This window comes from Lates calcarifer, linkage group LG24 (genome assembly GCF_001640805.2).
Source record: "Lates calcarifer isolate ASB-BC8 linkage group LG24, TLL_Latcal_v3, whole genome shotgun sequence".
NCBI lineage: Eukaryota > Metazoa > Chordata > Actinopteri > Centropomidae > Lates > Lates calcarifer.
In genome coordinates, this window is record NC_066856.1 from 1,342,897 (window position 1) to 1,356,637 (window position 13,741).

Here is a 13,741-nt window from a genome sequence, read left to right on the forward strand (position 1 = left end):
TAGCAGTGTAAGTTTTCCGGTGAATACTTTCACAATTCAGTGACCAAAATAAAACTAATAATTATACGAATATTGATTTATTCACTTATTGTTTTTATTAATATTTTTGGGACGTAGCAGGTATGATGTTGCCCCAGGTTTACTGCGCTCTATTTCTGTTAACATTACTTCATTAATTACAAACACAAATCACAAGAGTCTCCCCCATCTAAAATTTTAGTTAGAAATCTAAATTGTAAATAAATAGTTTCTATGAGCTTATTTGTGTTTTATCAGGTTGCTGCAATTCTTCATCAAGTAATTAACAGACAGATATTCTCAGGTAAAGTTGTATTATTCAATCACAGGAGAACTGTGAAGCTGCAACAAACAATTATTTTCATTATTCGTACATCTGACTGCTATTAACTTCATTAATCAGTTGAGTTATCTGGTTGAAAACAGTGAAATATGCACGTTCCCTGGAAGCCAAGTCAACATATTCTGAACAGCCAAAACCTCAAAGATGTTCCGTTTATTATCACAGAAAAACTGGATCAGTAGAAAATATTCACATCAACAATAAATCAGTTATAAAGAGGCACTGAAACAGGTTTGTGTAGCATTTAAATAACCAAGTCAAATCAACATCTAGAAACAGGAGCAGGTTAAATCAGACCTGGTCACTCCAGTTATAACATCACACTGAAGATAACAGGAGGTAGAATTTAATCTCTGCTCCATACTCCGAGGCACAGGGTGGTGATAATGCTCCTAATACACCGGTTGACAGATGAAGAAGAAATGGAAGGCGGTATTAACAGGGCTTTTATTTTGAAACTCAGGCAGCATGTATCCTGCTGTTTCCTGAAGTGAAGCTGATGTGAAGTTGAATGACTGTGCACCGGCTCGTCAGTGGTCCCTCTGTCTGTGTCCAGTAGATAAAGTGCTGGTGTGTGTGTGTGTGTGTGTGTGTGTGTGTGTGTGTGTGTGTGTGTGTGGTGCTGATGGTGGTGTGAGGGACCGCTGCTGTGATGTCTTCCCTCGGCGGAGCAGCTGGAGGGATCCACGGGCTCCTCTTCAAACTCCATGACTCCCTCTCAGATGAAGACAGCCGGTCCGCGGCTCTGAGGAGTAACGATATAGTGTGTGACTTGGGGCAGGAGTGCATGCTAACATCAACCGAGAATGACCTGGGTAAGACAGTGAAGACCGTCACTCCTCATACAAACCTCGTAGGGATGAATTAACTCCGCGCCAAACTCCGATAACAATCTGTCTATTTTAAAGTTAACGAGGCTTCTGTTGTTGGTGAGCGATACACACCAGGTAGGGTAAGAAGCTGTATGGACTTTTAGAGGCTACTGATCAATTCGTCTTGCATAAAGTATTTCAATAACCCTGAAAACTTTTTGTATTCAGTTATTTGTATATAACAGCCGCTTCCGCCAAAACTGTGGTGGGCGGCAACGCGCAGTGAGAACATAAAGTGTTAGCACATCCATGTGACTCTGACCATCAAATCAAAGTTTGCAAAGTTTACTGTCATGGCTCCAGAGGAAAACAAGTAAGCAGTGCTCTGCTGCAGTGTTAAAGCATGTTAGGGCAGAGTCCAGAGTCTGCAGGATGTTCTAACCACAGGCTCCCTCCATGGCCGCCTGTTCCTTAGAGAGATTCACTCTGTAGTTCACACTATGCAAAACAAAGCACCTGCTCACAGTATCACATTACAGACGTGAGCTGTGACCCTGGTCATTTCCCTGCTTTCAGCAGCCTGGTCCCAGAGCAGGAGACAAATCCAGATCCAGTGTTTTTCCCAGTGTCAGTAACAGAGGCTTTAAAACTGTGAACACATGTTCATATTGAGGGTCGCTGGTGTTCTTATTGTGCAGGTTTTTGTTGGTATCCTGGAGTACAGACTGTAAAGAGCAGTGATTATGTAACTAATGATTATTTTCATTATTGAAAATGAACCTGACAGTTTTTACAAAATATTAAAGATACTGTGAAAAAATGCCATTTACAAGTTCTCCAGGCCCACTGTCCTCTCTTTATATTACATAAAAAATGTACTTGTTTTGTCAGACCAATGATTATGAAAAAACAAATTAACATTTGATTCCATCTTCATCTCACAGTTCTGCAGACGTCCTTGTTGTTCTCTAAAGACTATGGGCTGCTCAGCTTCCTCAGGAAGTCCCTGCCATCAGAGGAGGTGGGTAACATCTGTACGAACATCTGGTGAACGATGATGCAGTAAACTGAAATGTTCTTATGTTGACATGTTAACCCTCTGACCCTAACCAGTTCAGGGACACTCGAGTTAAGATCCTGGATTTTTTGGAGACATTTCTGGACAAAATTTCACCAAGAGTCAAAGGTTGGGAGAAGACGTACGCTATTGACATAAGAGTAAGTTCTCTAGTCTCTGTTTAATACAAGAGAGTTCAGCAGCACCACACATGTTGCATGTGCTCAAACAGTCAGATTAGTAATGTGTGTTATTCTCTCTGTTTCTCTACACAGGACACATGCTTGGTTGTGTATACAAAAGAGAAAGTGGCCAAGTGTAGGACTGCAGTGCTGGGGCTCCTCATCAAGGTTGGTGTCTGTTGGTATCTGGTGTATTTTATTCAACAGAAACCCCGGGGAGCTCAGACTCAGCTTCAGAGCTGATTCTTGTTAAATCCTCTTCGTAGGTTCTTCAGACGACAAAGTCTTCCAGCGTCGCTGCAGATTTAAAAATCTGTCAGATATTTGACAGATTTTACAGCGAGCTTTGTCAGAAGAGCAAACTGTCAGATTCAGGTCAGTGTTTGATGACGAGCTTTGGTCTAATATCGTGAAGAGGATGAAAATGTAAATCACTGAAACGTTTCTTCTCTGTTAACGTTTGGAACAGTTCTTGGTAAAATCTATGAACTGCTGGGAGTCCTCGCAGAGGTTCATCCCAGTGAGATGGTCAACAACTCTGACAAACTCTACAAGGCCTATCTGGGGGAGCTGAAGGAGCAGGTTGGTTTTATCATCAACACAGATGAAAAGGATTTATCAGGATTTATTCTGCAACTGGTGCCAAAATGACTTTTCAGGGCAGTCAGGCAAACACAGTGTTTGTGTTTTTCTGATCCTGTGACAGTTTTTTATAGACCTGGTTTCCTGAACATGACATAACAAAAACAGACAGTTAAAACAGCTGGTTAAGTAAGTGTATGTGTGTGTGTGTGTGTGTTCAGTTGTGGTTTTCAAAGGTTTGTTTTTTTTTCTAGATGACTTCTTCAACAAAGGAACCAAGACTTTTTGTTGTTGCTGGATGTTTGAGAGGAATCACTGCTCTAATGGTCAACTTCACTAAAACCATGGAGGAAGGTGGGGGTTTTGTGTGTGTGTGTGTGTGTGTGTGTGTGTCCATTCATTTCTATTTCTTTCACATAAACCCTCTCAGTTGTGTTTCTGTATGATGAGTGGGTTTGTCTCTGACTTGCAGATCCAGAAACATCTAAGGAGATTTTTCAGTATGCCCAGAAGTCAATCACTCCTCAGGTAAATCACTGTCTCATCTCTCTAAGTGACTGTACTTATATATATATATATATTCTAGTCTTTTCGACCACTCAAAGCGCTTCACACTTCAGATCACATTCACCTCATTCACACACACATTCATACAGCACTTGTTCTATACAATGTGCTTTCTAACGCAGAAACACACACATTCACCAACCGATAACACACATCGGTGGCAATTTGGGGTTCAGTATGTTGCCCAAGGATACTTCGGCATGCGGACTGGAGGAGCCGGGAATCGAACCACCGACCCTCTGATTGGTGGGTGACTGCTCTACCTCATGAGCCGCCCCTTACCCTTACAGCTGGAGTAACATGCACGACAAAGGAAATAAATGGGTCTCAAATATCAACACTGTTTTAGTACCAAACATCGTAGCGAGCAGTGAAAACTGTCTCTGCGGGTGGTTTTAGTTTGTTGTAGATCTTGTTGCTTAATTGGTAATTTAGTGATTAGTGATTACTTCAATGGACTCGTAGCATCCAGGTTGAAATTGACTGCTAAAAACACACTGAAAACACACTGAAAAGTTGATTGAGTAGCACATATCATCACACTGACTGTGTTTCACAGTGACCTGTGATATTATGTAACGTGACTGTAACAGCTTGTTTTTCCATTTTTGTCGTAGATGGAAATGAGTCGCTACGCTGTCACGTTTGGTAAGGCCTGCCGTTTCCATAGCAACGCAACGACAAAAACTCTCTGAAAACTAAAACATCTCCGTCTCTGTGTCTCAAACAGCTGGACTCAGGTTAATTGCCAGACACGCCTACCAGTTCAGCAGCTGCCTGATGGAGAACTACAGGTCTCTGTTTGAGGTCATGTCCAAGCTCTGTGGACACATCAACGCTGAGATGAAGAAGACTAGTTACTACGCACTCGAGTCCTTCCTCAAACAGGTCAACACACAGAAGTCATGAGGACAGTCAGACTGATCAGTTTATACCATGATTAAAATAAAACTTTAAATATTCCTGAGCTCCAGTGTCACTGCTGTACAGAGTTCTTCTGATCATTTTTCCAGGTCGCGATGCTGGTGGCAGAAAACATTGAGGAGCATAAGAGTAAACTGAAGTTCTTCATGCAGAAGTTCTGTGGCATCATTAAGACCATGGACTCGACACACAAAGAGCTGTCCATCGCTATACGAGGATACGGATTCTTTGCAGCTGTATGTTCACTGCTTTGCCCTAACTAGTTGTAAAGGTTGTTGTGTGAATGATGTATCCATCAGTTGGTTTCCTTTACACGCCACTGGACAGACCTACAGTCTGGACTTCTTAATACAAAATGTACAATGTATTTTTCCCTCTGCAGCCATGCAAGAAAGTTTGCCCACAGGATGTGGACCTGATGTACACGGAGCTGATTCAGCGCTGTAAGCAGATGTACCTGACTGAGTCTGACGGGGAGGATGACAGCTTCTACCAGCTGCCCAGCTTCCTGGACTCTATCGCCAGTGTCCTGATTCACCTGGACAAGGTTTGACCAAACCTTGAACAACACCACCACCACCACCCTGAAACAAACTGACAAGCCTGAGACAGCTTCCTCTCAGTGGAGGACTTCACAGATTTCCAGTTTTTTCTGTATGAACCTGTATAAACACAGCAGGAAGAAAGACAGACTGTCTCGTGTGATTCCAGATTCCAGAGGTGCACACGCCGCTCCTGGAGCGTCTCCTGGTGGTGCAGATTGACAGCTTCCCTCAGCACAGTGAGAGGATGCAGACGACGTGTTGCAGGTCCACCCTGAAGGTGCTGGTGGCCGTCGCCTCTAAAGGACCTGTACTGTGGAGTTTCATCAGCTCTGTGGGTACGTTGATCATGTTGTACCTCTATGAAATGATCTTTGACAATGAAACACCTGGTAAGATGTAATTAAATATGACATGTTATTTATTTGGCCAGGAATGTGTGTTCACCAGCTTACTTTAAAATGTTTTCACTGTTAAAGTTTGATTTGGTACAAGACTGAGAGACGAGAGGACACAGGACTAATGTGTGTGCAGTGTATAGGGTACAATAATGGTAAAAGGCTCGTTAAATACAGTAGAAATAGAACTTGTTGTCATAACATGACTTTTGTTTAGAGATGAGATGAGACATGATATCTGCTAAAAGATTGTTCAGGGTTCTAACCTTTGCTTCTTTTTCAGTTCACCAGGGTTTGATTCGAGTCTGTTCAAAGCCCATCATGCTTCCTGAGGTCAGATACATGTTGTCACGTGCTGTTTTCATAAAGGAATTAACACTACAAGTATAAATGTGCTTAGCTTAGTGTTTCCTTAAATCAAAAGTCTGTGATGTGATTGATAGAAGAAGTCTGTCTTTTTCTTCTTCTTTTCCCAGAACAAAGATGGTGGAATCGAATCCTCTCAGTCCTCCCAAGTCCGTACTGGAAAGTGGAAGGTTCCTTCCAGTCACAACTACCTCGGTCTGTTTAAAGGACTTTTAGACTGTGATCGGTTGAAGGTACAGCTGTGTTCTTTGTATGCTTCATTAACCCTTGGGAAATAGAGAATTTGCATGTCTAATTTCTGCAGTTTGTGTTTCATAGTCTGTTGTATGATGCACATTAATACTGTTCATTTAACCAGCTAGCATCCCATCAAGTCAGTCCAAATACTTCCAGTATGTTGGTATGTCTGTTTTTAAATGATATATATGTCTCACTTTCAGTAAAGCTACTTAGAATTCTTGTGGCTGCATGAATCCATGCTGCGGGGCTACTTTTTATTTTGTGTCCTTTGTGTCTTCCTCTGTAGGATTCAGGATTTTTGGACGGAGCTTTTGAAAGTCAGAATGCTGCTCTCATGTCTTTGAGCCATCTCCTTTATGATGAGTTGGTGAAATCAATTCTCAGAATTGTGGAAAAGTTGGACTTGTCTGTACAGAAAGTGACAACAGGAGAGGAGGTGAGGTCTCGCGCTCAGGTCCCACTGACAGAGTACACTGACATTTATAAAAGACTGTTGACGGGTTCATGGGACAACCACAACACATTAGTATTCTTGTTACTGTCAGCATCAGTTTAAATATACACAGCTGATCTTCTAAAGCCGTTCTGTCTGTTGATCTTTGCCTCCTTGTGCATCAGACTCCAGACGATACAGCCCACGTCCTGCCCTCTTCTGACCCCACAGCTCATCTGCTGCCCAATAAGATCAAAGACTTCACGGCCTTTATCAACCTGGTCGACTTCTGCAGGTGATGGAGACACAACCTGAACGCTCCTCAGTCCCAGGAGGCAGAAAGTCGACAGATGACTCTCATCTGTGACACTGTTTGTCCTTTTAGTTGATCAGATCTCGAGTCTGACAGCTCGACACTCATTTTCACTCTCTGCTGTCAGTGTTTGGTTTAAAGACCCTCACATTACAGTATGAGGGTTTTAAAAAAGTGTCCAGTAGAAATTTGCTGTTCCTGTTTGCAACCTCATTGTTATTGTAGCACATTTACAGCTCATTTTAAGTGGTAAAACTGTCCTTGTCCTTGCTCTGCAGTGAGCTGTTGCTGACTAAACATGTGGAGTATTTTCAGTCCTGGATGTATCCCTTAAGCCATGAACTTATCCTCCACTCCATACGAAATCCACTTGTCAGTGGTTTTTACAAGCTGCTCTCTGTCGCCATGAAAATTGCCAAGAGAATCAAGTACTACCAGGTAATGTTGCTATAAGTGCTTTATCTGCGTCATCTCGCCAGGCTCACTGTCAAATATTAAATTGCGTTTTCCAGCTGTTTTCACAAATTTAATGCAGTTGTTTCTGTTTTCGGTTTGTTTTGTAGAATTTAGAAATCTTAATGTACAAATGACACTCAGAGAAAATGGATGTTGTATCAAGGCAGTGGGTTTGTAACCAGATGAAAACAAAGAATGAATGTCATGTAAACTCAGAGGAAAGCAGTAGTGTCATACTGTTCACTGATGTATAATAAAATGGTCTAAATCTGCTTTCCATCAGGGAGTTGGTCTGAGGAGCTCGACGTCCCCACAGAGTGACACAGTGAAAAGTGCTTGTTTTGCACTTTTCTCAAAGTTTGGAAAAGAGGTAGAGCTTTTCTCTCATGTTTTTGGATGGAGAGGTGCCACGGGACTTAATGTGTAGAGGATGTGAGTGACATGTGGTTTCCCACCAGGTGTGTGTGAGAATGAAGCAGTACAAAGATGAGTTGCTGTCGTCCTGCTTGACGTTTGTTCTCTCGCTGCACCACAACATCGTAGCTCTGGACATCAAGGCCTACTGTCCTGCTCTAGAGGTGAATTTCTAAAAAGATGGTTGAATACTGCAGCTCAAAACAAAAACAGAAATACAGTATACAAATAGAGATGAACACTAGGTGATTTACTACTCTCTCTCTCCCTCCCTCCCTCCCTCCCTCCCTGTGTGTGTGAATGGGGTGTCTAGGCGGCTCTGAAACTGGGTCTGAGCCATGTTCCTTTGGCCAACACAGCCCTGGATGCTCTTGAGGACTGGTCCTCCCACATCCCTTTGGAGACCATGCAGCTGTGCTACACCAGCATCCTCCCTCTGTTGGATGGATACCTGAAAACCACCTCCAACAACAGTAAGCCTTTGTCACAGACCATTAGGGACTTTGTTAAATTTAAAATGGAGCCAACAGGTAAAGTAATAAAACATGTGTTGTTGACTTCAGACAAAGACGAGAGCAGCTGGGAGGTGATGTCTTCTTTGTCTTCGAGAAGTGACAGAGGATACAACAAAGTGATGACGAGGCTTCTGAAGCAATCCAACCAGCTTTCCATGGTAACAGATGTGGAAAATGGGAAAACATTTGTCAGTTCAGCTTTATATTTCAGTTTACTTATTACTCGTGTCTGACTGCAGGAAGACGCTCCTCTTGTCGCGGTGAGGCTCAGGGTGGTGAAACTGCTCGGCCACCTGGGAGGGAAGCTGAACAGGAACCTTGTAACTGGTGAGGACTCACACAGCCGACCTTCTCCAGAGTGATGCTCCGCAAACACTCAGATAAGACTCATGACAGCGAATAGAGACAACGGCTGTTTTTGTTGTTGACCATAATCCTCTGTTTTGGCCTTTAGTGGTCTCATCAGAGGAAATGATGAAAAAATTTGTTGCCTGGGACTCGGAGAAAAGGCTGAGTTTTGCTGGTGCCGTTCCAAGATATGAAGCCGGTCATCTACCTCGACCCATTTCTGCCTCGCATCAGTGAACTGGCTCTGTCCACGAGTGACAGACAAACCAAAGTACGTCTTTTCAGAGTTATTAAGTTGACACAAAGCTCTGGTAGAGACTGACACGTGTTCCAGTAGAGACAAGTGCATATTATAATCTGGTGTGTCTTGTGTCTGATGCAGGTGGCAGCCTGTGAGCTGCTCCACAGCTTGGTGGTCTACATGGTTGGGAAGAGTGCTCAGATGGTGGAAGGGAAGAACAGTTTGCCGCCTATGTACAAGCTGCACAAGAAACTGTTTCCTGTGCTGTTGCGTCTGGCCTGTGATGTGGATCAGGTGTGTGAACCTCAAATACAGTTCCCACTGTACATAACATGTCCTTAAATGTCATGGGATTTGGAAGAGCTGTAGTCATGAGACAGGTTGCTTAATAAACCTTCTGGAGAATATTTAAAGGTTTACATTTTCAAGTTTCCATCTCTCCTCCATTGTTTAATGATGACACGATAATATTTTATATCCAAAAGGTCAAAGGTCAAGTTGACTGTTGTTGCACCATGTGATGAAGCTCTCTATCAGTCCTCAATCTACTCCTCTAACAGTAGTCTCTAAGTGAAGACAGCGTGTTTCTCACTGGAAGTTATCAGTTTCAGCAAAAAATACATTTAATATCTTATTCAGTTCCTTCAAAGTCTCCACTATATAGATTATGTAAGTCTGGACAGGTTTATTTCCCTGATTCTCTCAGGTCAGTGTTTCACATAAGTAAATGAGTGAACACACAAAGCATGGTTCTTACAGAGGTTCTCTCTGAATCTGAATTTCCTTCAGGTAACCAGACAGCTCTTTGAACCACTGGTTATGCAGCTGATTCACTGGTTCACTAACAACAAGAAGTTTGAGAGCCAAGATACAGTAGCTGTTCTCGAGGCCATACTGGTAAGTCTCATTTTCCTCAGTATACGGGAGGTTGTTGAATCAGGTTTTCAGACGTAGTTCTCCTCACCTGTTTGTTTTCGTTCAGGACGGTGTGGTCGACCCCATGGACAGCACTCTGCGAGACTTCTGCGCCCGCTGCATTGAAGAGTTTGTCAAATGGTCAATCAAACAGACCACCCCCAAGCAGCAGGAGAGGAGCCCCACTAATATGAAGTCCCTGTTTAAGCGGATCTACAGCTTGGCTCTCCACCCTAATGGCTTCAAAAGACTTGGTGCTGCCTTAGCATTCAACAGTATCTACAGACAGTTCAGGTATGATACTTGCTACAGACTGCCAAGACTTACGGGTCATTTACAAATTTACGAGCTGATGCGAGCTGTCTGTCTGTTTGTCTCTGCAGGGAGGAAAATTCCCTGGTGGAGCAGTTTGTCTTTGAAGTTCTTGTCATATTTGTGGAAAGTCTGGCTCTTGCACACTCAGATGAACGGTCTATGGGTAATTATTCTTCCACCTCAGCTTTATAGACAGAGAACTCAAATCATATCATCATCGGTTTCTTCCTGACAAAAAGAAATAGGTTGATGTGAAATGTGAGAGAATTTCAAATAGCATTATTACATTTAAAGATTTAAAGCTCAGAAGTTGAGTTAACTGAGCTTCCGTTGCACGTCAAAGGAAACTGTGCAGTCACAGTAAGCTCGCTTCATTTTCTAAATGTGATGTGAAGGCTGTTGTTGCCGCTCCTGCGTCCTCAGGCACGTTGCAGCAGTGTCGAAGTGCCATTGACCATCTGAAAAGAATCATCAAACACAAGGCCCCCAGTCTCAACCAGCACAATGCCAAGAGACGTGTCCCCAGGTTGGTACTCACTTAATTAAGACCAAATTACAAGATTAATTGTGTAGAAATGCAACTCAGCAGTCAGGTGATTTATGTATATTAAGCATTAGATACATACTGTGTGTGTGCTCGTCCCTTTCTGTAAAAGAAGCTATAATTGCAGTAATCTTTATGCGGTGAGTGATTTTTTTCCATTCATTATGTTGTTCCTTTATTTTATTATATGTTCCTCTTCTTTCAGGGGTTTCCCACCTGATGAAAAGATTTGCCTGTCAGAGGTGGTTTTATGGCTTTTAGAACAATGTGGTCGTCCTCAGACTGAGTGTCGACACAAATGCATGGAGCTCTTCTATGAGTTTGTTCCTCTTCTCCCAGGTGAGTGATCTAACCCAGTGCTCCATGCTCCAGAGCTGGCTTTGATGTGAGGAATAAAAATAATCATTAGGTTGTAAACACAGTGCCTTAATATTTACTGCAATGATGCATGACCGTCATAAATGCTGCTATTCTGACCAAAATGACTTTTTTCATATACATGTAATTGCTTGTGTGTGTGTGTGTGTGTGTGTGTGTGTGTGTGTGTGTGTGTGTGGCTGAACTCAGCAAAGAAGTCTGCAGCTCAGTGGCTGGATGGCATGCTAAAGGAGCATGGCATAAGCTTCCTGATCTCACGGTTCGAGGGTGGGGGTCTCCTCTCCCAGCCCACCCTCAGGGACCTGACGAGCCCTTTCAGTGTCAGAGCCACCCTGCAGTGGATGGACCTGGTGCTGGCTGCCCTGGACTGCTACAACACTTTCATCAGCTTACACATAATCAAGCCTCAGCACATGATCAGTAAGTCGTAGAGGGTGACAGTTATACCCTGTTCTTCTTTCTGTCTGAGCTCTTTGGACATTGTGTTGTGATCTCAATAAGTGTTTTTTTTTCCTTTCTTCCCAAGACTCCAAGGACAAGTCCAGTTTTCTTAAAGCTGTACACTTCTTTTTGACTGAGCTGGCAACTCACCACCTGGAAGCAGCAGAGAGCTGTTTCCTGCTCGGTGAGAAGAGCTCCCACTTCAGCCCGAGAGAGGTCGACCAGTACAACTACAGCAAGTGCACCATCATCATTCGCCTGCTGGAATTTGCCACAATGATTCTTGTCAAAGGAGACCAGGAGTTTTGGAAGGTATCACTGAATCTAAGATACTCAGACATTAAGAGGGTCTTTATTCTTCCTGTTTACCCTGCTCACCTAACTTTGTTCACAGCTTCTGGAGGAAGATATTTTTTGTGCAGTTTTCTTTGAGCTGACTGCGCTGGTGGTGTGTGAGCCGTCTGCTGTTGGTTTCAACATGGCAGATGTGGAGGTAATGAAGAACCTACCAGAGGTGTGTGTTCCTCTGCTGAGAGCCCTGCTGACCTCAACCTACCGCACTCATCTTGAAAGCAGCTTGCGGACAAAGATCTCACGTAAAAAGTATGTTAATCATCCTCCAGTGCTCTTGGATAACATTCTCTGAGACCACCATGATCATGGATGGTAGAGTCATTATTAACACCACTAACAAGTTTTTTGTTTCTCTCTAAACGTCTGTGACCTCCGTAGTGTAGAGGAGTTGTGTGCTGTAGACCTGTACCACTCAGACACGCTGAGCCGCCATGACCAGATGGAAATGGTTCTGTCTTCCTGTAGGCAGATCCACAAAGCCGGCTTCCTCAGCTCCATTCTGCACAGCCAGGTATTTAATGAGCCACACAGTTCAGATTTCAGATTGAAAAATGAACACATTTAACTTAATGTACTGATGACATATTTTGGTATAAGAGTGTAGAGCGCTTCTGGTGAAGTAGCAGCTGCACATTCTTTGTGTCTGTCTCTCTTAAAGGATGTAGCCTACACCAAATCCCTTGGGTCCCGACTTCTAATGACAGTGTATAAAGGCATAGCACCCGGTGAGGACAGGAAGGCACTTCCATCATTGGACGTAAACACCAGGAGGGTAGCAGATGGGCTGCTTCAGCTCTCCTTTTCTCTGAGTCCACAGGTCAGTGCTTCAAGTTTTTTATTCATTTGGAACTGCCCCTGGCAGTCTTTGAGTCCCTGGTGCAGAAAAGCTACAGTATTGATGTATTTGACAAAATATACTCGGACCATTACATAAATAAAATGAACTATCAGTGTGATACAAGTTGTTCTTTGCTGTGAGGGTGCAAAGTGTTTGATTGTTCCTCCTGCTGTTTGTTGTTATTTCTGTGCAGAGTGAGCAGCTGGTGGAGCTGCTGTTGAACACCATCATGCTCTCTGTGCCAGTATCTGGAAGTCATAGCCACAACTTCCTGAGCTTCTCACATGGCGAGTACTTCTACAGCCTCTTCCAGATGACCATCAACGCTGAGCTGCTGAGGAGTCTCGACACCACGGTGTCACGCCTCATGAAAGCTTCCTCCCAAAATCCCAGCATGGTAGCTGCTCCTCATCTTCTCTCGCTGTTTTGAATCAGTTTCAGACAATGTTTGTACAACTAAAAGTAGAAATGCACGTGTAGAGGAACATTATTGTTTTTCATCAGGTGAGTGTGTTGCTGAACGGCATGCTGGACCACAGCTTTAGAGAGCGCTCTGTGAGGAAGACTCAGGGGAAACAGCTGGTTGAAGAGGTGCTAAGAAGATGGAACAGTCTGCAGGCGTGGTGGGAAGGACAGTCATCCACTCCAGAAAGTAAAACTGCTACTCTCCTGCTGCTGTCCAAGCTCCTGCAGGTATGATGAAGCTGATGTTGTTATTGTGTGTCCTCTAGCAAAAACAAAGCCTTATGAGCCTCCCCTCTTTCATCAGATTGACTCCTCTGTCTGCACCGATATCAACCATGAGGCGTTCAGACCGGTGTTTTCCACTTTCACTGTGCTGCTGGTCGACATGAATCTGTCACTCAATCTCAAGGTAACAGAGAGGATACACACAGTCACCATACTGGTTTACCTTCTTTCACCCTTCCTGTTTGTGTTACTTATTAAAGTAAATGTAGCTGTGTGAGTTGTTTGGATTTTCTCCTCTGTTCAGAGTCAGGCCCTGCTGGTGGTGCCCTTCTTCACAACCCTCCCAGAGGAGCCGCTGGCTGAGCTGCAGAGAGCCCTCGACGCCTTGGTGGTGTCGCACTTCCCCATGCAGTCTGATGAGTTTGCAAAGGGCTCACTTCACCGCAACAACTACATGGACTGTATTCGAAAGGTGAAGTCAGTGATGCAGCTTTTAGTGTTAGTCAGAGTCTGCT

General features: G+C 43.6%; 1 protein-coding gene across 1 annotated transcript in view; it reads left to right on the forward strand.

Moving 5' to 3' along the window:
• Positions 1–550: 550 nt before the first annotated feature.
• The window catches only part of prkdc (protein kinase, DNA-activated, catalytic subunit), a 28,494-nt gene continuing 15,303 nt past the window's right edge, over positions 551–13,741 (forward strand). The window contains 40 exon segments of the mRNA XM_051066666.1: positions 551–1,176; positions 2,118–2,194; positions 2,287–2,391; positions 2,506–2,580; positions 2,679–2,787; positions 2,882–2,994; positions 3,249–3,348; positions 3,467–3,522; positions 4,179–4,209; positions 4,292–4,449; positions 4,575–4,721; positions 4,868–5,032; positions 5,197–5,365; positions 5,709–5,758; positions 5,902–6,024; positions 6,318–6,467; positions 6,650–6,759; positions 7,056–7,215; positions 7,517–7,603; positions 7,692–7,811; positions 7,961–8,120; positions 8,211–8,320; positions 8,402–8,489; positions 8,617–8,684; positions 8,686–8,781; positions 8,893–9,045; positions 9,541–9,648; positions 9,734–9,960; positions 10,050–10,144; positions 10,405–10,507; positions 10,731–10,864; positions 11,093–11,323; positions 11,430–11,656; positions 11,739–11,947; positions 12,077–12,209; positions 12,357–12,515; positions 12,730–12,933; positions 13,041–13,229; positions 13,306–13,410; positions 13,531–13,698. Of these exon segments, the coding sequence (XP_050922623.1) occupies positions 1,014–1,176; positions 2,118–2,194; positions 2,287–2,391; positions 2,506–2,580; positions 2,679–2,787; positions 2,882–2,994; positions 3,249–3,348; positions 3,467–3,522; positions 4,179–4,209; positions 4,292–4,449; positions 4,575–4,721; positions 4,868–5,032; positions 5,197–5,365; positions 5,709–5,758; positions 5,902–6,024; positions 6,318–6,467; positions 6,650–6,759; positions 7,056–7,215; positions 7,517–7,603; positions 7,692–7,811; positions 7,961–8,120; positions 8,211–8,320; positions 8,402–8,489; positions 8,617–8,684; positions 8,686–8,781; positions 8,893–9,045; positions 9,541–9,648; positions 9,734–9,960; positions 10,050–10,144; positions 10,405–10,507; positions 10,731–10,864; positions 11,093–11,323; positions 11,430–11,656; positions 11,739–11,947; positions 12,077–12,209; positions 12,357–12,515; positions 12,730–12,933; positions 13,041–13,229; positions 13,306–13,410; positions 13,531–13,698 (5,235 nt within the window). The 5' untranslated portion in view covers positions 551–1,013.